The sequence below is a fragment of the Schistocerca gregaria genome, chromosome 5, assembly GCF_023897955.1.
Source record: "Schistocerca gregaria isolate iqSchGreg1 chromosome 5, iqSchGreg1.2, whole genome shotgun sequence".
Taxonomy (NCBI): Eukaryota; Metazoa; Arthropoda; class Insecta; order Orthoptera; family Acrididae; genus Schistocerca; species Schistocerca gregaria.
In genome coordinates this window covers 413587843-413612892 of record NC_064924.1, presented here as the reverse complement: position 1 = coordinate 413612892, position 25050 = coordinate 413587843, and the positions used below count along the sequence as shown (strand labels likewise).

The 25050-nt window shown below is 40.3% G+C and overlaps 2 protein-coding genes across 3 annotated transcripts in view; one reads left to right on the top strand and one right to left on the bottom strand.

The window, feature by feature from the left end:
* The window catches only part of LOC126272269 (mediator of RNA polymerase II transcription subunit 20), a 526313-nt gene extending 520428 nt beyond the window's left edge, over positions 1-5885 (bottom strand). Inside the window, exon 1 of one of the 2 annotated variants that reach the window (XM_049975013.1) lies at positions 5748-5885. In XM_049975013.1, the coding sequence (XP_049830970.1) occupies positions 5748-5761 (14 nt within the window). In that variant the 5' untranslated portion in view covers positions 5762-5885. The remainder of the gene's footprint in view (positions 1-5747) is intronic. The other variant, XM_049975012.1, reaches the window with a different exon arrangement.
* A 946-nt stretch (positions 5886-6831) lies between these two features.
* Positions 6832-25050, top strand: part of LOC126272522 (vacuolar fusion protein MON1 homolog A) — an 80765-nt gene continuing 62546 nt past the window's right edge. The window contains exons 1-3 of the mRNA XM_049975430.1: positions 6832-7309; positions 11005-11180; positions 22592-22789. Of these exons, the coding sequence (XP_049831387.1) occupies positions 7028-7309; positions 11005-11180; positions 22592-22789 (656 nt within the window). The 5' untranslated portion in view covers positions 6832-7027. The remainder of the gene's footprint in view (positions 7310-11004; positions 11181-22591; positions 22790-25050) is intronic.

The window sequence follows — 25050 nt, the reverse complement described above, 5'->3', positions numbered from 1 at the left end:
TAAAATGTGCTGCCCTTCTTTGTACTTTTTCAATGTACTCCGTCCGTCCTACCTGGTAAGGATCCCACACCGCGCAGCAATATTCAAAAAGAAGACGGATAAGCATACTGTACGCATTCTCTGTAGTAGATCTGTTACATTTTCTACGTGTCCTGGCAATAAAACACAGTCTTTGGTTAGCCTTCCCCACAACATTTTCTATGTGTTCTTCCAATTTAAGTTGTTCGTAATTGTAATTCCTAGGTATTTAGTTGAATTTACAGCCTTTAGATTTGACTGATTTATTGTGTAACTGAAGTTTAACGGATTCCTTTTGGCACTCTTGTGGATGACCTCACACTTTTCGTTATTTAGAGTCAACTGCCACTTTTCACATCATTCAGATATCTTTTCTAAATCGTTTTGCAATTTGTTGTGATCTTCTGATGACTGTATCAGTCGCTAAACGACAGCGTCATCTGCAAACAACCTAAGACGGCTGCTCAGATTGTCTCCCAAATCATTTTTATAGATAAGGAACATCAAAGGGTCTATAACACTACCTTGGGGAATGCCAGAAGTCTCTTCTGTTTTACTTGATGATCTCTCTGACAGGAAATCACAAATCCACTCACATGACTGAGACGGTATTCCATAAGCATGCTATTTCACTACTAGCCGCTTGTGTGGTACAGTGTCAAAAGCCTTCTGGAAATCCAGAAATACGGATTCGATCTGAAATGCCTTCTCAATAGCATTCAACACTTCATGCGAATATAGCACTGGTTGTGTTTCACAAGAACTATGTTTTACAAACCCATGTTGACTGTGTGTCAATAGACCGTTTTATTTGAGGTAATTCATAATGTCCGAACACAATATATGTTCCAAAATCGTGCTGTATTTCAACGTTAACGATATGGGCCTGTAATTTAGAGGATTACTCCTACTACCTTTCTTGAATATTGGTGTGACCTGTGCAACTTTCCAGTCTTTGGGTAACAACAAGTTGCCTCAATACTTTGAGGGTATTTACTTCGTCCTCTTTTGCGAAGGCATTTCAGAAGGCTGTGTTTAGTAACTCTGCTTTGGCAGCACTGTCTTCAATAGTATCTCCATTCCTATCATGCAGAGAAGGGACTGGTTGTTTCTCGCCGTTAGCATACTTCACGTACGACCCGAATCTCTCTGGATTTTCTGCTAGGTTTCGAGACAACGTTTCATTATGGACACTGTTATAAGCATTTTGCATTGAAGTCTGCACTAAATGTGGAGCTTTTGTAAAAGATCACAAATCTTGGGGATTTTGTGTCTGTTTAAATTTGGCATGTTTGTTTAGTTGTTTCTGCAGCAGTGTTCTGACCCGTTTTGTGTACCAAGGAGGATCAGCTCTGTCGTTTGTTAATTTATTTGGTATAAATCTCTCAATTGCTGCCAATACTATATCTTTGAATTCAAGCCACACCTGGTCTACACTTATATTATTAATGTAGGAGTAGTGGATGCGTCAGGTGAATTTTTATCTGCTTTTGAATAGGTATATTTTTCATTTATTTTTGGAGGATTTGGGGTTTACAATGTTCATCTCGCTACAACAACCCTGAGTTCACTAATCCCTGTGTCTGTTTTGATGCTCATTATTAATTCAGGATTATTTGTTGCTAAGAGGTCAAGCGTATTTTCACAGCCGTTTGCTATTCGCATGGGCTCACGAACTAACTGCTCGAAATAATTTTCAGAGAATGCTTTTAGCACAATTCTGGATAATGTTTTATGCACACCTCCAGAATTAAACATGTACTTTCACCAACATATCAAGGGTAAATTAAAGTCACCACCAGCTATAATTGTATGAGTCGGGTACGTTGATGAAAACAAACTCAAGTTTTCTTTGAACCTTTCAGTAAACTATATCATCAGAACTGGGAGGGCGGTAAAAGGATCCAATTATTATTTTATTCCAGTTGCCAACAGTGACCTCTGTCCATACTAACTCACAGGAACTATCTATTTCAATTTCGCGCCAAGATAAACTACTTCTAACAGCAACAAACACGCCACTGCCAGCCGTGTTTAGCCTATCCTTTTGGAACACCGTTAGGTTCTTTGCAAAAATTTCAGCTGAACATATCTGCAGCCTTAGCCAACTTTCAGTGCCTATAATGATTTGAGCATCAGTGCTTCCTTTTAGCACTTGGAGCCCTGGTACTTTCCCAACACAGCTACAACAATTTACAACTGTTATACCAAGGGTTCCTCTATCTACGTTCTTCCTGTGTTCAGCCTGCACACTTTGTAACTGAAGCCATTCTTGCATTTTCCTGAGACCCTCTAACCTGAAAAACTGCCCAGTCCACACCACACAGCCCCTGCTACCCATGTAGCTGCCTCCTGCATATAGTGGACACCTGACCTATTCAGCAGAACCCGAAACCCAACCACCCTTTGGCGCAAGTTGAGGAATCTGCAGCCTGCATGGTCAGAGAAATGTCTGGGCCTCCGATTCAGACCCCCATGACTCGGCTCTGTACCCGAGATCCACAATCGGTCCTGTTGACTATGCTGCAAATGGTCAGCTCTGCTTTCATCTCGCAAGCAAGACTGGCAGCCTTTACGAAGTGACACACATCATTCATACCGACATGAGCAACAACCTGCAGTTGGCTGCATCCCGTGCTCTTCATGGCATCTGGGAGGACCCCCATCTGGAATTACTCCACCCAGTATGCACAAAGAGTGCACATGGGTTTTCTTTCCCTTCTTGGCAGCCATGTCCCTACGGGGCCCCATAAGGCGCCTAACGTTAGAGTTCCCAACTATCAATAATCCCACCCTCTGTGACTGTCTGGATCTTGCAGGCTGAGGTTTCCTCTGAAACAGGACAGGAGACAGCATTTGGCTCAGCGACAGTGTCAGCTACAGACAGCACCTGAACCTGATTCTCAGACAAACCAGGGAGGCCAACTGGGAAGTCCTTTGCCATCTGCTACGCCCCAGAGCAACCTACTCAACCACAGGTGATGGATCAATCTCAGTGCGAACAGTAAGTGGGGTTGGCTACAGGTGATGACCGGTCGGAGGACTCGGAAGTGCTGGATGTCCATCAGATCCCCATGGCTGGCCCACAACAGTGGTGACCATCTACTGCAGCCTGAAGCTGAGTAACGGAAGCCATCACAGCCTGATGCTGAGAGTGAAGTGTCACCAAATCAGCTTGCATCCGCACACAATAATCGCTGTCTCTGTCCATACTAAAGCCCATGGAAAACTATACTATTCAGATAAACGGACTATCGGCATGTGCTGTGCAACTCTACTGTAGACCCTGACGAAAGTGGAGGAACTGTGTCTAATAAATTAGATTAATACGCAGAGATTCAAAAACCTAACTACCGAAGACTCAGGTGATAACTAAATAATTAACCTCTGATTAGGAATTGATGAGATCATTAGAAACAGAGCATGAAGCTTGAATTGGGAAATGATGCTGGCCACAACAATTCAAAGAAACAGTTACAACATTCACCTTATCACAGAAAAACTAAGACAAATGAGAAGATGAGGATTTGAAATGAAATTCTCACAAATAGGCCTATTAGCCCTGTGTCAATAGAAATTTGAGAAAAGATAAGCCAGCTGCATAGCATACACTTAGCAATATTCAAATGTTTCACTCAAAAAAATTCAAACAGTTATTTCATGAAACAAGGGAAAATTGTAGATACTGCTATAAACTCTCAAATATTGTGAATCTCACTCTTGTATCCAAAAGAGAAACAATAGATGGAACAGTACTACAATAAGCAACATTAAAAACAGTTACAATGAACAATAATAATTGCAAAAATGGTAGTATAACAAACAGATAAAATGGGACTTTGGAAAAGAAATACCTTGCTTTTCATCTGAGGTTGTGCGCAATACACTCACCTGCTAAACATTCACAAATAGTAAGCATTCTTTTAAGCTATGAAAAACATAATAAGAAAAAAATGGAGATCAAAGATGTCTTGTGTTAACAGCAAACCAAAGTACAACCAGAACTCATTACACATTTCGTAACACTAGTAGTATCAAAACACATTATACAAGGAGAACTAAGAAGAGCTTAACAGTTCTAATTTTTTAAATGTAACAATTTTTAAAAAGGTAGCTATTACACCATAAGTAAAACAGTTCACTAGGAGGCACACTCAATAAACTGCAAACAAACGAAGCACAGTCAGACAAATAGCGCTAAATTTCAAAAACTGGAGAGGAATTCTGCCTTACACAAATTACAGTTTTGTACTTTTTGTTTTTATCTGGACACATTACAGCACTTTTTGTGCTCTCTTCTGTGAGTTCATTTGCTCATTTTCTTACTCACATGAAGTTATTAGCTGTGCCCTCTGGTAACTTTTAATCCACTGTACAATCAACAGCTTGTCTTGGTCTTTGGTGCTGTTGTGTTTTTTTTTCCCCTTGCTTGTGTTGTGTTGACATGCTTATTTCTTTTGCTTTGTCATTACACACATATTTTGTATTATTTGTTAGCTAAGCACCAAGTTTCCGCCAACTGCTAACAAATCGTACAAAATGTGTGTGTGTAGTGATAACAGCAAAAGAAATAAGCAAGTTAACACCAGGAAGAGAAAGAACACGAAAACATCAAAAACCATGATGAACTGTAGATTAGGCAGTACATTCGAAGCTACCAGCATACACAACAAATAACTTCATGTGAGTATGAAAATAAACAAATAAATCCACTGAACACAGCAGAAAATTACTGAAACATATCTGGATGAAAACGAAACTATAAAACAATGTCTTGTGTAAAGTGGCATTTCTTTCCAGTTTTATACAGCAAACGCAGAAAAAAACAACTGCAATATTAAAGGATGATTAGACCTAGTTAACTTTCAAGTTATGCTTATAATGGTATAAAGGGGCACAAAGTCGGAATGTTTCGAACTTTCTTTGGGCACCAAGTACTTTCCTGAGTAATCATTAAAAGGCACTTTTTATTTTATTTTGTGCAATCCTATTCAATTCACCACCAACGATACAAACAACTCCGTTGTAATAGTTCAAAGAGATCAAGTTTTGTTCTTCGTAAACATAATTTGCGATTTGTTTGCATCTGAAACTACGCTGATCTTATGTCTGACAGCAGCAGTCGAGATTTACTTCCACGACCATATATTTTTTTTTTTTACGTGTGTTCGACTCATACGTCGTTGCTCTGTTTCTGACAGCTGAACAACTTTTCTTATTTCTTACACTATTTTTCGCCATTATTAGTACATCACTTCTGCTACAAGTTATATTAGATAAACAATTTTTCTTCTGCAATTTTTAACTCGACGTTTAGTAACAAAGGATTTCGTCTACTGATGAAATGGTTCACTGTCAGCATACTAGTAATTGTACACACCATGTGTGGAGGTATATAGCAAGTACTTCCAAAATATAATTGTGCACCTATAGAAGTGTCTTTACTAAACATACATAAATATCAGTCAAGGTAAAAGAGTAGGCCAATCCGGTAGTTCATATGTTATCACATTCTACGTAACTGTAACGTATGTATAGCACCAGTACATTAGAAACTAACTCACAAATTATGACTTCTCTTTAATTCCTTTATATTTCAGGGTGGTCGGAAATATAAATCACCTATACGGCCTGCATGAAAAATTCTGCAACGAACTTCATAAACATCTTCAGTTACAAAATTAGTCTACAGTTATGATGAAAAACAAAAAACGCCTATTAAAACTTACACTGTTACACCCATTGCAAATATTCCACCACCGAGAAGTTAACACACACAATAAACAACCGCACAACCACAACTCGAATTCACTTCAACCGCCACTGTTTATTTACAAAAGAAGTTCCGAAGGCACAACACACCGCAGGCGGATACCAAAGATAATATCGTTCCGTGCAGACTTTGAACTTCAATATATTCGAAACAAAGACGATCTTACACAAGTAGAAAGAGAGTCAGTTATTCTTCCCACTAATTTTTAAAAATTCAGCCGCTCTTGGATATTAAAATAACTTGTCTTCAAAAGTAAAGAGCTACTTGTCACAATCAAAATAGTCGATTCACGCTAGACGGAATGCAACGACCATGCATTCCAAATGGAGGCATTCAACGGAACGGGACGAGAAGGTTTAGGTTTCTCGGACAGGATGTTTTGACGTCGACGCTGGACGGTCCAGACATCTTATAATACCGGAAATTAACCGAGATTGGCCTTGCTCAAGGATATAAGGTGATTAATGTTTCATAGACCAAGACAAATTTAATCAAATAAAAACTTTTTCTGTTAAGAATCGTCTGTCTGATCATGATGCACAGCTTGTTACAGTATATGATATAGCTCCATACAGTAAACCAAAACAGTCCTCCAAAATAGTGTGTTCCATTAACGATTTAACACTTCAAAATGTTAGGGAAAGCTTGCAACAAAACAGAAATTTGAGAGATGCTGCATTAATTGAAATAGTAAACAGTATGCGTGAATATGTACCTGGAATTGATGTAGCTACAACAAAATTAAAAATTCGAAGCATTCGAAATGCTTACATGAATGAACATAAAAAGTACTGAAATCATTTAAGAATGGTGCGTCTATAGACGGTATTTATAAACCCAGCCTTGCTTGGTTTGAAGCTGCAGACCGGTTCTTAAAACATGTAATCGAGACAAGAGAGACGAGAAACACTTTGGTAAGTAATATGTTACGTTTATCAAATTTCCAAAACATCTTATTTAGTAATATGTACAGCCGTTTAATCAGCTGAGACAGGTGACGCTATTTTTCAAACAGCGCAGTGACGAAGAATTTTTGGCGTCCTGTGTGAACGGTAGCTCTCAGCGCCCTCCAGAATGACTTTACTTGTGGCGATACTTTCGTTGCGTGTGTGAGTGAACCCGGCTTCAGATGCGTCGCCACGACGCTGGCTATCGACTTGATACCAGACATATTAGAGCTCACCCGTTTGTCTATTTAGTGTGTATACTGCGCTCGAAGTGCTTTGCTGCTAAGTAATGGCGTCAAGTGTAAATGAAGTGGAAAGTAAACAGTTGCTTTCCGAAACGAACGAAGATCCTGATGTCGTCGCTGACTTTGAACCAGGGGCATGCAAAGAAAGCATGCTCGTCACAACAGATTCTTTTGAAGAACTGGAACAGGAAATGGACTCTAGTTTTGATGACAGACAGATGAAGGAAAGTACTACTAGTACTATTAGCGAAATTCAAGAGGAACTGCATGACACAACTGTTCCGGAAGATTCAGCATCTGATGATGACAAGCTTAAAAATGATGTGGTAAGTGAGACTTGCTGTTCAATCATGTTAACATTAGTTGACACAACATTGAAGAAACTTACGAGTTACACATGAAATTCAGAGTATGTATACAATCCCTTTCATTTATGTTATGGAAGTTTCTAAATATTTACATTCAGTTATTTACTTCGGATCATGGTGATGTACATCAGGATTTGTTAGTGTTATTAACTGTCTTCACTTCTAAAGAATTCTAGAATTACTGTGGCAGAATCATGCCTCTAATTATAATATGATTGAACACTTGCCTCGGTTTGTTTATAATTTACAGTCACGCTTTGTATGTTGCGTAATTGTTCTGATCTTCAGCCAAGTCCTTTCAACTCTGCATAACAGCTGCAACCTTTTAAATCAGATTAGGCCTACTGCAGTCAAGCTGTGGTCTCCCTCTTTAAGTTTGCGCCACAGACTTCTTCCATTGCCAAACTGACAGTTCCTTGATGCCTCAGTGTGTCTTATCGACTGACTTATTCTTTTAGACAGTTTGTGCTATAAGTTATTGATTCAATGCCCCCTTATTAGTAATTCAATATACTGAACTAATATTCAGCAATCTTCTGTTTTTTCCCCACATTTGAAAAGCTTCTATTCTTTTATGGTGTGAACCATTTGTAGTCCAGGTTTCATTTCCGTATGCAGATGCACATCATACAAATACATTCAGAAAATACTTCTTTACTTTGAAATTTATATTTGATGCTAACTAACCTCATTTTCATAGGTGTTTCTATAATCAGTGTGCATTTTGTATATGCTCTACTTCATCTGTCATCACGGACATTGCTGTCTAAATAGCAGAACTCATCTGCTACTGTTAATCTCTCATTTCCTTATCTAATTCTCTCAGTATTGTCTGATTCTATTACCCTTCATTTTGCTTAAGTTGATATCCATTTTGTATCCTCTTTTCAATACAATATTTATTCCTGTCATGACAAATTCTGAGAATTTTACTGGAGCTGCATATTCGCAGTATGATCAGTCTTTTTGCTATTAAAGAAGTATTGTGGAAGGTAGCATTTGGAATTTGTTCTGCTATTGATGAAATTTCCAGCTAAGCTTTCTCCATGAGGTGCTCTAAAAATGGCTCTGAGCACTATGGGACTTAACATCTTAGGTCATCAGTCCCCTAGAACTACTTAAACCTAAGTACATCACTTACATCCATGCCCAAGGCAGGATTCGAACCTGCGACCGTAGCAGTCCCGCGGTTCCGGATTGCAGCACCTGGAACCGAATGAGGTGCTCTGCTTTGACACGTGACGTCATGAATATGGCAGAAATGGCTACTTCCAGCATATGACAGTGGTGTCATTACATACACATGCAAACAAAAATAAAATGAAACTAACAGAATGACTGCGGAAAATTGGGTGTTTAGGGTGGGGACGACAATTAAGATATCACACCATCCCCACACAAATACTACCCAAAAAAATTTAAATTACGGAATTCTGCTGTACCAACGAAACCACAAGACTCGGACATTTCCTTTGACCTATATAGCTCAACTGTAGCTACTGATACCAAAAAACCTACATCTGCAACCCTGGAAAGTGGGACCAAAACCAACAACTCAAAAACCCAAATACCCAATATTCACTACAACAATTGAAACACAACCTACCTACTATAAATATACAACACACACAACATCACAATTACTGTAGAAGAAAACCCGAACAAAAATTAATTACGAACAAAAGCCTGCAGCAGTACCACCTCGGTTGCTCAAGCTGACAATGCCATATGTACATGTCCATGGTCCAAGCTGCCAGAACTCTTGTCAATCTCACGTTGAAGCCACAAATGTGACATCTAACATATGCAGCAAGAAGACCAAAAATCTGCAGAAACTGTATGAGAGGCATCATATCAGCACCCATCTCAAAGCATAGTGATACACTCGTGAACTTCACTGTCATATCTGTACCTGACATGAAAAGCAATTAAAAAAATTAGACATCTTTCCACACAACAAACACCAAACTAATCAGACTTAACAAAAATGCCAAACACGTAAACAAAAAACAGTTTAATAACTCACCGAAAAATCTTCTACAATCCGTGTTATTGCACCAACTACCCAAACTGAAAACCACGTTAGCACGATAACAATGAAAAGTCAAATGAAATGAATACCACAACGTTTAAACTTGGCACATCCAGATTGGCCATCAGAGGGCACCATCAAATATAACAAAACATGTACAAACACAACCAACTCAAAACCTTAGTGATGTCACACCCCACAACACTATTATGCGTAGGTCAAAGCAGACGGGTGAAAGTGGATGCTTCCATTGAACCAATGTGGATACATTGTTGACAAAAACATGTGATAATGCCAAAACACGATAGTTTCTATGCAAGACAAGTCAGTTCCTGACTTGGAGAAAGAAACAGTTTTATTTTGCCTTGATAGAACCAAACTAGGGCATGCAACCGTTGTAGTGTACAGATACAGTTTGCAGGGAAGTCATTTGACAGTTTAGTTAATTGGCAATTTTCTTGGATTCTCAGATCCCGTCAGCTCTGAAGTCACCATCAGGAGTTTCACCAAATACCATTCCATCATTTATAACCTGGCTGTGCTGTAGTCAACTGTACAAGAGTCTTTCTTACATGACATCATTTAATGGATTTCTCACTCATGCCATGATCTACCATATGACATGGATATAAAGACATGTCCAGGGATTTCTTCAAATTTTTGAGCGTTTCTGTCCCAATGTCATTTTATGTGCTGACTTGGTGATCATCATGACTGCCAGTAATGTAGTATCCACAGAGAGGAGACCAATTTAGTGTTCCTTATTGGTGGAAAATATTTGTAGCTCGCTCTCCATTAAGTTACATGATCATTACACATCTGTTACTAACGACAATTCAGCAGATAGAAGGATGATAGGATAAAACTGGTTTTGTGTTCAGTCCTCATTCTCACATGTTGGAGAGGGTGGAACAGTTTCTTAAAGCACGTAGCACTTCAAAATCCATTACCATTTTAGATCACCACTACAATAACTTATTATAAGAGAGTCTTCCATAGCCTTTCAGTCTGTTTCTGTAATCATTTCGTCAAGATTTAGATGAGAAATTTATAATGATTGCAATTCTGTATTCTGCATTCAAGTTTCTGGAGCAAATGAGATGTGACCCAGAGAAGAAAGTTCTTATCTACTGACTTCCTTAGTGCACCCTGAAGCATGTAGCAGATGTACTTCGTAGCTTCTGTAAGTTCATAGCATAGCAGATATAATTCAACTTGGTTCCAAGATACTTTAGAGTCCAGGTAAACACGTGAACTGAAATAATGATGGGGACTGAAGGCTAATCAGGCCATTCCTTTTAGTCTACCGTTTTGCTATTGCACCAGTAGGCTGCTGATTGGTGAGATAAGAAGGAGCCAGAAGTTCGTAGTAACATTATTTAAAGCTTCTGCCTGCCATGGCATGATCCTTTCAGTAATTTTAAGATGAAGCTACTCATATGTCTTTATAAAGACTGTGGTGTGATGATTAAGGTGTCTGTTATGGTCACACAGGTTTGATTGAATTACTTTTCAGAAATTCGTACTGAAGAACAAAATGATTGTGCAGTGTATGCATTATGAAACTGTAATTTATTTTGATAGCAGTGAGAAATTGACAAAAAAGATTTTTTGATTACAGGAGGAATTAGCCTCACAACTAAGTGAAGCAAGTTTGACTTCAAATGAAGAGGGTACAACAGCCGCTACTCCAGTTGGTTCTGTGCCAGAAGAAGAATATTGGAACAACACTGAATGGAAGGCAAAAAAGAAACATGTATTCATTCTAAGTACAGCTGGTAAACCTATATATTCAAGGTAGCTATCTCGGCATTCGTTTTATGGTGTATGACGAAACATAATGTGAAATGTGGAACTCATAATGCAGTTAAGTTCTACAGCTTACTTAAAATTTTGTAGCAATGGCCAACACAACCTTTGACTACCTGGTGGAGCATCCGATCCTAACAAGTTGTCCATCTTCTACAGTGTATTTTGTGTAAGTGGTGCTCCACATCTTTGTGTTTGAAAAAGAAAGACATGACTACCAGGAAGCTGCAGTATCACTTCTCCTTATTCAGCAATTGGCTTCAGTAACATCATCAACTGACCGAAGTCATTGTGATTTAGAGTAGAGAAGCTGTGTAATTGTCAGTGAAATGAATAAAATCATATTGCAGATTCCCAGCAGTCTTGTCTTTATGTTTAAAATCTTAAAAATTTTGCTAGCCATGCACCATGGACCTTGCTGCAGAAAGGTGGCTTATGTGTGTCAATGTTACAGACAGCTGTACAGTAGGAGGGGTATCTGTTGAGAAGCCTGACTGACATATAGTTCTGTAAGAGGGAAGTGGCAGCCTTTTCAGTAGTGGCAGGGGCAACATGCAGGGTGATGGACTCATCTGGTCCTGTAACATTAACTAATATGGCCTTGGCATGCTGCTGCCTTGAAAGACTGAAAGGAATGGGAAAGTACCGTCATTAATTTGCCTGAGGATATGCTGCTTTACTGTATGGATTAATGATGATTTTATCCTCTGGGATAAAATATTCCAGAGGTAAAACAATTCCACATTCAGATCTTTTGGTGGGGTTCCTCACTAGGCTGCTGTCACCAAAGAAAACAAATCTGGAATTCTATGGGTTGGAATGTGGATCCTTTATCAGGTTGGAGGATAATGAATTTAAAAAAGATAAATGAGTTGGTGGAAGTTATCAAGGGAGTTACTGAAATGCGATGGCAAGAAGAATGGGACTTCTGGTCAGGTGAATACAGGAGTAGATGTAACAACAGATAAGAATATTGGTGTGCAGATAAGCTATGAATGGCATGGTGAACGTATTACTATAGCCAATAGAGACAAAAGCCAAGACCCACAATAAAAGTATATGTGTGTACTAGTTCCACAGATGATGAAGAGATGGAAAGATTTTATGTTGAACAAAAGAAATTATTTGCATAGTTAGCACATTAACAGAACGTTTATTATGGGATACAGAAATTCAATAGAAGGTAAAGGAAGATGAGGACTATCTTATACTTGGGGTAAGGTAAGAAAGGGTTTAGGGTATTTAATTAATGGTACACTTCATGTAAAGATAAGACACTTTATTGGTCTGTACACAAACAAGATAAACAACTGCTAACACAGAATATACTAATACTGTCCTGCTAGTTATTTTGCATAACGCATGTCCAGCAAGTGGTCACACTATGATCCTCGTAGTGCGGCAGGTAGCAGAGCACTGCTGCTGGAGAGCACAGTCTTTCCGGCAGGTCATTTGCAACATTTCCAGTGAAGACGCTACACTACACACCTACAAGGAAAAAAAAGTTTTCAACTAACTTTAACTAAGAAATGTGTGATGGATTGAAAGGGAACAGCACTTTTCATCTGCAATGTGTTTGTATTGTTGCTAGATGCTGTGGGATGACGGGTATCGCAAGTTGGGTGCTACACCTGGGTGGGCAGTGATTGGTTGGTTTCCAGTTGTGCAGCTGTGCTCTGGATAATGTGGTGTCGGCAGCTGCAGCATGATGGATTTTCTATGTCTGGGGGTGGCCTGCTTTTCAATAGCATTTTCTGCACTTAGGTAGACTGGCTTTCACCAGTCAATGGACACTACATCACCTACTCCTTTAATGCTGAGGGGGACTGGCCTAGCATTCCGTCCTGTAATCATGTATGGACTTTGGTAAGGCAGCTCCATTTATTTGTGAAATTGGACACATTTAGAAAAAACAATGCTTCTGCCAGTGGCAGATCTCTGAAAACATAAGTAGAATGTTTTCTGTGCTGTGTAGTTCCACTCCATCGCATGGCCTCCATTTGTGTCTGGAGATCTGTGAGAAAGTCTTGAACAGGGCATTGGAGGGGGGGGGGGTGCATGGTGGTGTTTGAAAACTTTCCTGGTAGACGGAAAGGTTCACCAAACACCAGCACTGATGTGGAAGCCTGCAGGTCTTTTTTTAATGCAATGTGCAATCCCAACAGCACTACAGGGAAGGTGTCAGTACCCAAATCTGTTGTATGGCACATTATAGCTGCTTTCAAGAAAGGGTGTAGGCCTCCACAATAATGTTTGCAACTGCCTGACATGATATTTACTTGTTCTGCGTATCCTTTACAGCCAGGCCATTGCACAAAGTATCCCTGCTTCCCACTTCTGACCCTGGATTCAGCTGAAACATGAAATCCAACCACAGGTGAATGTGTGCACCACATTCTCAGCAGTTGTTTTTTCCACTGGAAATATCTGTGACCAGCTGGTATACCTGTCAGTCACAGTGAGGTAGTACTGGTAGTTATGTGCGACTGGGGATGGCCCTACCATGTCCACATGGGCGTGTGAGAATCATGCCTGTGGAATGTCAAAACTTCCGAGCAGAGCTTGTACATACAGCATTGTTTTGTACTTCTGGCAGGGGGTTGCAGGTCTGTGTCCATGTATGGCACTGCTTCTGTACACTGGGCCACATGCAATGCCGCGTTACTAGTGTCCATGTAGAGCCAATTCCCTGATGGGTGAGTGCGTGTTGTAAGTTGAAATCCTGTGGTCATAGAAGAGCAGGTAATTATGACCACTGTTGGCTCATCACTGTACATCTGTTCCTTGATGCGTAGTAACGGTATGTGACAGAATTGCCAGGGCCATCTGGTCTTGCAGCAGACCCTTTAACTCCTCAGTCTTTTGTGGTGCTGATAGTTTTGTGAAAGCCACAGTTCTGGAAATTCTGTCTACTCTAGACAAAATGTTGGCGATGACATTCTTCAAACCGTTTTAATAGTGAATGTTTGTTGTACATTGTGAAATAAAATTTCTTCATTTGATTTACACTGGCGTCTAGGTATTTTGTGGCAGTGAAAATAAGTCAGTGGCCGATGGTCTGTATACACATTATGAACTTATGCCCTTCCACTGTGAATCAGAAGTATTTAAATGCTTCATGGGCTCCTCGAAGTTCTGTGTAAATTGTGGCCAAGAGTGCTGCTTCTCCATGATCTTGGAGAAGACACCTAAAGGCTGCCAGTTTACATTCTGCTGCAGCACAGCACCAGCAGCATGGGATGAGGTGTTTGAGAAAATCACTAGTGGGGCATCGGTGACAGGATGCGCAGTCATGGTATGATGCATGGGACTGCCAAGGACAGCCTAGCAGTTCTGTGTTTAAAAAGACAGTAAAAGTTTATTATCTTCATGTACCGACATATTTCACTCACTGGTTTTAGGGCTGGGTGAGATGTAAGTGCAGTGATGTGTTCAGCTGCTAAATATGCACCCAAAATCCCAAGAATGTCGCATTGTTAGCATCAGTGATGCATTTAGCTGGATTTATGAGGATTATTTAGTCATAAAGCTTCCAGAAAATTATGTGTAGCTGTCTTTCATGTTCTTCTGAGGACGATGATGTCACCAACACATCATATGTTCATGCAAAGCGGAAGTCTAGTCCCCACTCATCGATAAAGTGCTGAAAAGTCTGTGCTGCTTTCTGTAGGCCGTATGATGTGTGGGCTTTCAGGTAATCCATAGGGGATAGTTACTGCAGTTTGAGGATGTTCTCTGCTGCCACTTCTATATGGTTATAGGTATCAGGCTTTTATTTAAGTCCAACATTGCAAAAATGATGCATCCTGTCAAGAGACATGCAAAATCTCCAATATGACCCACAGGGTCTTGGTTAGTAATGGTCAGAGCTTCATCATCGATAATCGACACCAGGGCATCTGGGTTCTTTTGTACCAGATGAAGGGAAAGAAGCCCAGTTGTTTTCTAATGGTTGTGTTGTGCCTGCTTGGGTCACAATATCAAAGTTTGCCCTTATGATGTGGAACTTCTTGGGTGCCAGCCATCTAGGCTGTGAGAAAACAGGAGGACCAGACGTGGTCTGGTCCTGGTGTGATGCTCTTTTGAGTGGTGTGGTGGTGATGGCACTCTTGCAGGTCACATGACTGACGGGATCTTGCTTAGTAGTTGCACCAGTGGCAGCAGTGTGGGGAGGAAGTGTACTGACAGATCGTTGCTCTGTGTGGGTTGGCATGCGACCTGTAGTGATGTGACACTGTCCAAAATGAAAGCATTCCACACATCTAGGATGAAGTCATGGGACAGAAACCCAGCCCAATGTTATTGCAGGTTGTGACTATAGATTACCAAATTACCTCTCAAATGACCTTCATAGACCAACTTGCAGTGACGTGACACCATCCAGAATGAAAGGATTCCACACATCTAGTATGAAGTCATAGAACAGGGAATCCAGCACAGTGTTACCACAGGTCATGTCTGTGACTATAGATAGCCAAATTGCCACTCGAGTGACTTTCATAGACCAGTGTTCAAATTTAGTCATGAACCCAAATGGTTTGCTCATAGATATGAGCAGACCATTTGTGGCTGCTAATCTGTGTGCTCATGGTAACCACAGCAGGTGCCTGGGAAACACCCACATCTGACCTGGTATCCAACAGAAACTGCTTTTTAGTGGGTCTGTCTGTTACCATTAAATGTTGTTGTAATTTCCTGTGTTGGTGCTCATGGCAGATTTACTCACCAGGCGTGGGAGGCTGCTGTTCACGTTTCCAACCCAAGAACATCGCATTCTGCATCTACTTGCTCTGACCTAAATTGATGGCAGTGAGCAGAAAGCACACATTGGATTGGTTGTTTGATGGCATGCAGTCTTGTATACACTGAGGGCAGCGACCTGCTGTGCCAGCTCATCGAGATGAGAAGTGACATCATCCAGCCTGTTTCTGACAGGTGTTGTTGTAAATGCCTGTGGGTCAGAAGCCGTGGATAATAGTTGTGGGTTACCAAGACTAGGTTGTAATGCATCTATGGCAAGCAGACATCCACATGCACAGTAGACGAGGGTCCGGTACATCTGACGCCTGGTCAGGCCAAGACGCGGAGGTGTTGCAGGATCTATGATGGCTTCCTGTTGCCAATATCCTCTCTGTGCAACAAGTGTCTTAGGTGTTGTATATTAGAGAGGGAAAGCTATCAAATGAACTCATCTATTAATAAATCGTACTTTCCATAGGCAGATGGGTTTGTGATGTCGCTAACCTTGCTGGTAGAGTGGCTGTCTAATAATGGCACCGCATGTGCACATATGGTAGTCTTTTCCTGCCAGTGATGAAATGGCTTTTGATGTGTGTGAACCAAAGTGTGGACAATCTGTCCAGAGGGCTGGTGCTCCAAATGCCAGGTGGTTCACTTGTGGTGCTCTGACAGGTCCAGGGGGTGGCAGTGGGTAGTAAGACTCATTGGTCTTTAGCCTGCAGGCAGGTACAGGCAGAGTCTCATCCGGTATGCGTGTAGAACTAATGTTGTCAGATAGTCAGTGGCCGGCAGGTGACGTCAAGGTGACGTCAAAGTGCCTGGATACGAGCTTTCCTGGCTGTGCAACTGCGACAGTTCTTGAAATTGCACTGTAGGTAGCCCCTCTACTTCTGGCCATAATCAAAGCTGCTCCTAGTGTCGCTGTTACAGTATGGCAATTTCTTCCATGTGCTGCTGTTGCTGATTGCACATTAGGTGCTGCCCTTCTTGTATCAATTGTTCCTGGTGCTGTAACTGTTGGTGCAGTTTTTCCATTAGTTCTTGTTGCTGTTGTAACTGTTTCGTGATGCTTTCGTTGAGGTCACTATTTTGTGAGGTACTTAATAAACAGTACACTTAATGTAAAAGCGAGGCCCTTTATTGCTCTGTATACCAAAAAATAAATAACTACCACAAATATGCTAGTATCATTCTGCTAATTATTTTGCGCTACGAGTGTCACGACAACCACACACGCTCCGACCGTAGTGCCATCACATATAGTGATGTATTGCTGCTGGAAAGTAGTATTTCCAATGTTTGCTGTTCACGAAATTGCCAGTGCAGAGATTTGGAGTGGTCTGTGACCTGAGGTCACTGCAAGGGGGGGAAGCTGCTTGGTAGACTTTTGCATAGAGCGCAATGAATCATTGCTAACACTTGATTGATGATAGTGGGAGGAGAATACGCTCCAAATGCATGCTCGTATTTTGTACAAAACAGCGAAGTTACATAATCTACTAGTATCTTCAAAGAAATCAAGTTTTGGCTTTCACGGGCCGGGAGCTATTTTCCAGCAAAATAATAATAAATTATCAGAGAATAAAATGAGTAAACTAGTTCATCTTCTCAGGAAATTCTATCTTGGTTGTGACAGAAACGGACATACAAAAGAAAGAAGAAAGATTTAATTACATTAATATAATAATGCGTGGAACCCTCAATGATGGTTCAAATCCATATCCAACCATACTGATTTAGGTTTTCTGTCATTCCACTAATTGGCCTAAGGCAAATGCTGGACTGGTTTCTTTGAAAGGTCGCAGCCAATTTTCTTCTCCAGCCATCCTTAATCTGAGTTTACACTCCATCTCTAATGACCTCATTGTTGGCAGAACGTTAAACAGTAACTGTCCTGAAACTTCCTGGCAGATTAAAACTGTGTGCCCGACCGAGACTCAAACTCGGGACCTTTGCCTTTTGCGGGCAAGTGCTCTACCATCTGAGCTACCGAAGCATGACTCACGCCCGGTCTCACAGCTTTACATCTGCCAGTATCTCGTCTCCTACCTTCCAAACTTTACAGAAGGTCTCCTGCGAACCTTGCAGAACTAGTACTCCTGAAAGAAAGGATACTGCGGAGACATGGCTTAGCCACAGCCTGGGGGATGTTTCCAGAATGTTCTAATTTCAAGAAAATGGTGACGGGCGTTACAGTGGTGTAGCATCACTTCATGCACTCCTTCTGGTTGTTCTTGATTGCATCTGCAAGACTTCTCAGTTGTCGACAGTGAACATCAACAGTGTTGCTTATACCTCGGGGAAGCAGTTTGTAGTGCATCACATCATTGTTGTTCCACCAGATGCATAACACTGTTTTGTGAATGTGTGCAGGTCTTTGTGCAGAGAGTTCCTGCTTGGTTTGGGCTCAACCATTCTTTTCTTTTCCTTATGTTAGCATTCAGCCACCATTTCTTGTCACCATTAATGATACAGGAGAGGAATGCTTAGTGGTGTTCACGAGACAATTGATGATGAGCAAGCAGAAATGCACATATCACCTGCCACAGATTTTTGTGATTTTAGCGAAGAGCATGTGGTACCCATACGCCCAATTTCTGAACCTTTCCCATTGCATTCAAATGTCCCACAATGGTGGAATGATCATGGCTCTTTGCCAGTTCTTTTTAGTACTCTAGTGTGGATCATTGTCGATCAATGCATTCAAATGATCGTCTTCAAATCCCAAAGGTCTTGCTGAATGTGGAGAGTCACTAATGTCAAAGTGATCTTTCTTAAAGAAAGGAAAACCATTTTCTTGCTTTGCTTCATCCAGTGATATTATCCCGATACGCGGTGCAAATGCTTCTGGCTGCTTCTGTTGCTGTCTATTGAATTCTAAACAGAAGAATATGTCAGAAATGCTGTGATTTCTCCACTTAGCTCTACATTTTCTAGTGTCGACAGCTCCACTCGCTGTGACAACAAAATGACAATATGTAAACTTAAATAACAACAGTGAACAACAAATAAACAATGACAATTGATAAATAAACCCGTAGCATCCAGAAAATCAAAATGCAAAACAAAAACCGAAAAAACTTATGCAGCAAACTAATATGCACTCTGACAATAAATTATTCAACATGAACCGCAGATTAAAACTGAAGAAATTCCAAAACTGTGGGAAACAAAGGTGATAGGAGTCAGATGAATTGAAAGGACTACTGGTTGTAGAAAGTGTTGAAGAACACATTAGAAAATCAGTGGATAGCTTTGAGAGATGATGCAGTTAATTTGCACAACACTATGTTTACAAAGAAATGTTTTATGTATCTAAACACAAATACATTTGGTTTGCTGAATAGGGTCCAATAAGCTGAAAACTAGTTTCACGTACACAAAAATCAGTAGAACAAAAGCTATGTACTTGTTATTCAACCTTAAATTTGGGGAAACACTTAAGGTATATGATAGCACAAGCTGATTTCATGATACCTGTGATTACGTGTTACATTTAAGTTTGCTCAATTTGAGTGGTTTTGATCAAAAAGTTCATTATTCTGGATCCAGTTGAGTTCCAAATAAACTGTGAAAATATGTTGACTGTACTGTTCTGCTCCAGTTCGACATGCTGTTTATGAATGTGGCAGTATTGTTTTACTGATGGTACCAGTAATGCAATTTAAAGTATTTTTGCAATCATTGTTTGTGAATGTCAGTTCTAAACTAAAGTTCTCACAGTGCTGTCCTATGCCACAATGAATCCGTGATGTCAAAACACACAATTTGATATCCTCGTTTATTACATAGATCCGTTGGATCAAACTTTTGTAGTTTTTGTAATATTGATGAGCAACATTCTGCAACTGCAAAGTAACCTATTCGGTAGTTGGTTGCATGTCCAGAGCTGCTGTGAGAACCAGAATCTGTTAAGTGAATTCCATCCTCTCCCCATGATATCCTGCCTTTATACTTGGTGTTCAGTCCTGGCCAAGCTTACAAAGGTCCACCTCACCTCTGTGCACCAGTCCACTCCAGTCCTAGGCCAAGCCAAGAGCTAGCTGAGCTTGTAAACTCACAAGAACAGCTTCTAGGCAAAAGACAGGGTGCAGTAGAAATTTTTGGATAACAGACAAACAACTCTCACTGATCAAAAGGAAAATATAAAAACACAGCAAATCAACCAACAAAAGGAAACATGTGCACACGCACACCTAAAAAATTAGACTGACAGAAAATGGAAAACAGCAAAGCAACAATGGCTAGAGGACAAATGCGAAGCAATTGAAACATGTATGAGTGTGGAACAGATATATGCCACCTACAGAAAAATTGGGCACTTTTGAAGAAACAACAAGCAGCAGTATGGATATAAAGAGCTCAGATGGAAAGCCAGCACAAAGCCAAGAAGGAAAGAGTGATTGGCAGAGGGAATTTAGAGAAGTGCCACACAGAGGAAAAACTTTGTCAGTACAAGGTTCAAATGGCTCTGAGCACTATGGGACTTAACATCTATGGTCATCAGTCCCCTAGAACTTAGAACTGCTTAAACCTAACTAACCTAAGGACGACACACACATCCATGTCCGAGACAGGATTCGAACCTGCGACTGTAGTGGTCACGCGGTTCCAGACTGAAGCACCAGAACCGCACGGCCACACCAGCCGGCTCAGTACAAGGGAAGAGGAAGTGGATGAAAATGATATGGCCGAAATAACTGTGAGAATAATTCAACAGAGCACTGGAACACCTAACTCCAAACATATTTCCTGGAGTGGGTGAATTACCTCCACATTATTGAGATCTTTGAGAGAGCCAGCCATGATAGAACTATTCCACCTTGTATTCAAGATATATCCGACAGGTGAAATACCCTAAGACTTCAAGAATACTGTAATAAATCCCATTTCAAAGGTAGATGCCATCAGATATGACTGCTGCCAAACCATCAGTTTGATAAGTCATATTTGCAGGATACTGAGATAAATTATTTACAGAAGAATGGAAAGCCTGGTAAAAGGTGATTGTGGGGAAGATCAGTTTGGATTGCAGAGAGGTGTGGGAACATCAGAAACAATACTGATGCTGTGGCTTATAAGGCAAACATACATTTGTAGCATTTGTAGGTTTAGATAAAGCTTGTGACAGTGCTGATAGGAAAATGCTACTTGACATTCTGATAGTAAAGATTTAAACCATCTGTGGCAAGACACTTTGCACTTAGATATTTACTGGAATAAGTGAAAAGATTGCTAATTTATTGCATTGTTATTTAATATTGCCATTCATTCTCCGGACACAGCTATCACTCTCTGATCACCTGAACACGGTGTCACTGGTTATTGTTCTGGAAGTTGGGTAGAGGCCTCTGACCATTCAAATTAGGTTCCTTGCAGTTTACAATTTCTTCACTGTTTCCTCAAAGGGAGTTTGTTCCCATATGGATAAAAACACCTTTTGGATTTCTGTTAAACTTATTTGTTGCACTCTCTCTCAAATTTAAGATGTTATTAAAATTTTTATACAACTTTTTCGCCCTGCAACTTGTTGCACGCTCGCTCGCGCGCGCCACACACACACACACACACACACACACACACACACACACACACACACACACACAGACACAGACAGACAGACACAAATGAAACTAACTCTCTCTCTCTCTCTCTCTCTCTCTCTCTCTCTCTCTCTCTCTCACACACACACACACACACACACACACACACACACACACCTAACTGCAGTCCGGCTGCTGTGGTCTCAGCAGCCAAAAACTGCAGTTGTGTGTGTGTGTGTGCGCGCGTGCGTGTGTGTGTGTGTGTGTGTGTGTGTGTGTGTGTAGTGTTATCTATTTCTGATGAATGCCTTGTTGGCCAAAAGCGGACATTCTTACAGTCTTTTTGTTGTGCCTATCTGTGACTCGGCATCTGCGCTACCCGGTGTGTAGCATCTATTCTTTTTGTCTTTAGCTTACATTGCACTGGCCCACTTATTTGTTTGATTCTTCTGTAGCTTCCGTTTCTTTCTCTTCCATAATGGCAACTGACTGGTTTTCAATTGATCAGTTGTACCGCTCTGTATATTGGCCAATTTTACATTCAGCTACTACCACAGTTTTTTTCAGAAACACCTTTTTCATGCTGCAATGCAATATTTTCCTGCTTTAGCAATAAAAGTTCTCCTTCAGGTTGTTAATGTCAGTTTGAAGAACAAGAATAATTTCACCTTTAGAACTTAATGTGGTAGTTAATAGCACATTTTCATCACTTACAGAGTTGATACATGTCCACTGAAGATTGTCATTTATAAATTTCAGACACACTTTTGTGCAGTTCTTGTGTAACCATAATTTGCACTTAATGCATCGAATTCCTTTGGCTACACATTTTTTTTACACTTCCTGCATGAAGAACAATTTAAATTAAACTGATTTTGGAGCCTCGTGTCACTGCATAATTCTACTAGTGCCATCATGACTCTCCCAGTCACATTATATTTTAATCTTACATTAACAGGAATACAGGACTTAGTGACAAGAATCATCTGATGTTAGTGGCTACATTCCATTTGTCATGTCCCGTTAACCTCTTATAGGATGCTCACATAAATGGTCTTGAACTGTAGATTGCTAAACAACTTTTTAACATAGTGTTTCATTATTTCTGTTCACTAGATATGGCAGTGAAGATAAACTGGTGACTATATTTGGTGTAATGCAAGCACTTGTTTCATTTGTACAAGCAAATCAAGACACCATACGTTCAATACATGCAGGAAAAACTAAGTTTGTCTTCCTTTTAAAAGGGCCAATAATACTGGTCTCTGTTTCTCGTACAGAAGAAAATGTCTCCCAGCTTGTTCTGCAGCTTACGTAAGTACTTAACTTTCCACTTGACTTTAAATTACCATTGGATAATATTTGCAAATTAAAATTAATTTCAAAGTTAATTCATATTATTTCTATTGTGACAAAGGGTATGAACAAGGAGTAACAAATGTGATTTTAGTGTATACTATACACCCAGTGTCTCCAGTTTCAGCATTCAATCATTTTTGTAATAAGTATATGATGATGATGATGACGTCCCATGCTTCTTGACAGAGTGTAGGGGAACAATGTAGAAGACCTGCACCACCGTATTAGGCAAGGTCTTAATGGGGGGGTTTGCCATTGCCTTCCTCCGACCATAATGGGAGTGAATGATGATGAAGATAGCACAACAACACCCAGTCATCTCGGGGCAGGTGAAAATCCCTGACCCCGCCGGGAATCGAACCCGTGATCCTGTGCTCGGGAAGCGAGAACGATACCACGAGACCACTGAAAATGAAACTAAAACATCAAGCACTATTAATATTTTTGACATGCTGCTGATGAAACAGGAACAAATTAGACAAGGCTGCTAAGACACAAATTTAAAGCTATAATTGACTCTAAAACCTCAGGAAAATATTTGTTTTGTTCTTCAGAAGCATATATTAGTAAATGTTTATTGTTGTTGAAGTGAAAGCAAAAATGTTTCACTCCCTGGAACACAGGAAATATTTCAGCAGTAACAATTAGCTATAACCCAACTTTTGAGTTCAGTAGTATTACTAATAATAAAGTTGGGGATCCATTACAACTAAATCCTGAAGAAAAATTTAAATGTTAATGGAAATATACAGTAGGTAAATATACTGTACCAGTTACATTAATGTGACCACCTGTCAAAAGCCTGTAAAACTACCTTCTGCAGCACAGACCACTGCAAGACATGCAGGAAGAGTTGATGAGGTTCTGGAAGGTATGGACAGGAATGTGGTTTCAGGACGCCTTCAGTGCCATAGCCGGGTGTACTAAGTTTCTCAGTTGAGGATCCATGGTTTGTACAGCTTGATCAGTTATCCCACAGATCCTAAATTGAGTTTAAATCTGGCAAGTTGCGTGACCGCGGGTGTATGGGAAACTCATCCTGGTCCTCTTCGAACCACGCACGTATACTGTGAGCTGTGTGACATGTTGCATTGTTCTGCTGTTAGTTACGATCATGCTGAGGAAAAGCAAACTGTATGAAGGGGATGACATAGTCCCCAAGAAAATATGCCTACTTGTGTTGATCCCTTGTGCCTTCCAGAATGATGTCATCGCCAAGGGAATGTCACAAAAACATTCCCCAGACCATAATGCTCCCTCCTCTGGCTGGAACCTCCAGATGATTGCTGCAGAAGATTTTCTTTGAGGCATTTCACATTGTACATGCCAATGGCCATCTGCACAATGGAGTATAAAACATGATTCACATGAAAAGTCACCTGCCACCACTTAGTGGAGGTCCAGGTGCTGTACTGATATGCAAATTCCAGCCTACTATCCTGTCATCATTTGTCTTTTAGATGCCACACATTTCACACTGCTATCAGTTTGCACAAATAGTTTACTCTTTTTGTTTGAGTTTTTCTTTTAGCTCTTTTTTTAATGTGATGCACATTTTGTGTTCTTGAACAACACAACAACAAATAAGTATTAATTCTGCTAAGACAAAAAATGTTAATGTAAAATCTGTAGCCAGCTTGTCTGCAGATATCCATTAAAGAGCACCAGAGTTCTTACTCCAATGTGCTGATACATTTGTAATGCAGTACAATTTGTGGACAAGTTAATTAGGATAAGTCCAAAATGAGGAGATAAACTGCAAATTTAAAAATAATTTCACTGTGGAGTTAGATTCTGTAAGGGTCCAGAATGGAATTATCTATTTTGGTTTAAAAGTTCTTACAGAAAAAGTTGGCACGGGGGTTAGTGTACTGGACTCTCGTTGATGAGGACAAAAGATTCAAATCCTTGTCCGGCCATCGTGGGACAGGTATTCCATGATGTCACTTAATTGCTGAAGGCAAATGCTGGGATGATTCCTTTGAAAACGGGTTGGTTAACTTCCTTCTCTGTCCTCTTCATCCTTTCATAATCTGAGCCTGTGCTCTGTCTCTAATGACCCTTTGGTAACAGGACATTAAACTCTAATCTTCCTTCCTTCCTTCTTTCTTTCATTCCTTCCTTCAAAAATTCTTTAACTAGTTTCCCACAGACATCAGACTTAACTTAGCTAACTACTGCATTGTGAGTTGTGGATGGGCATGAAAAATTTGTTT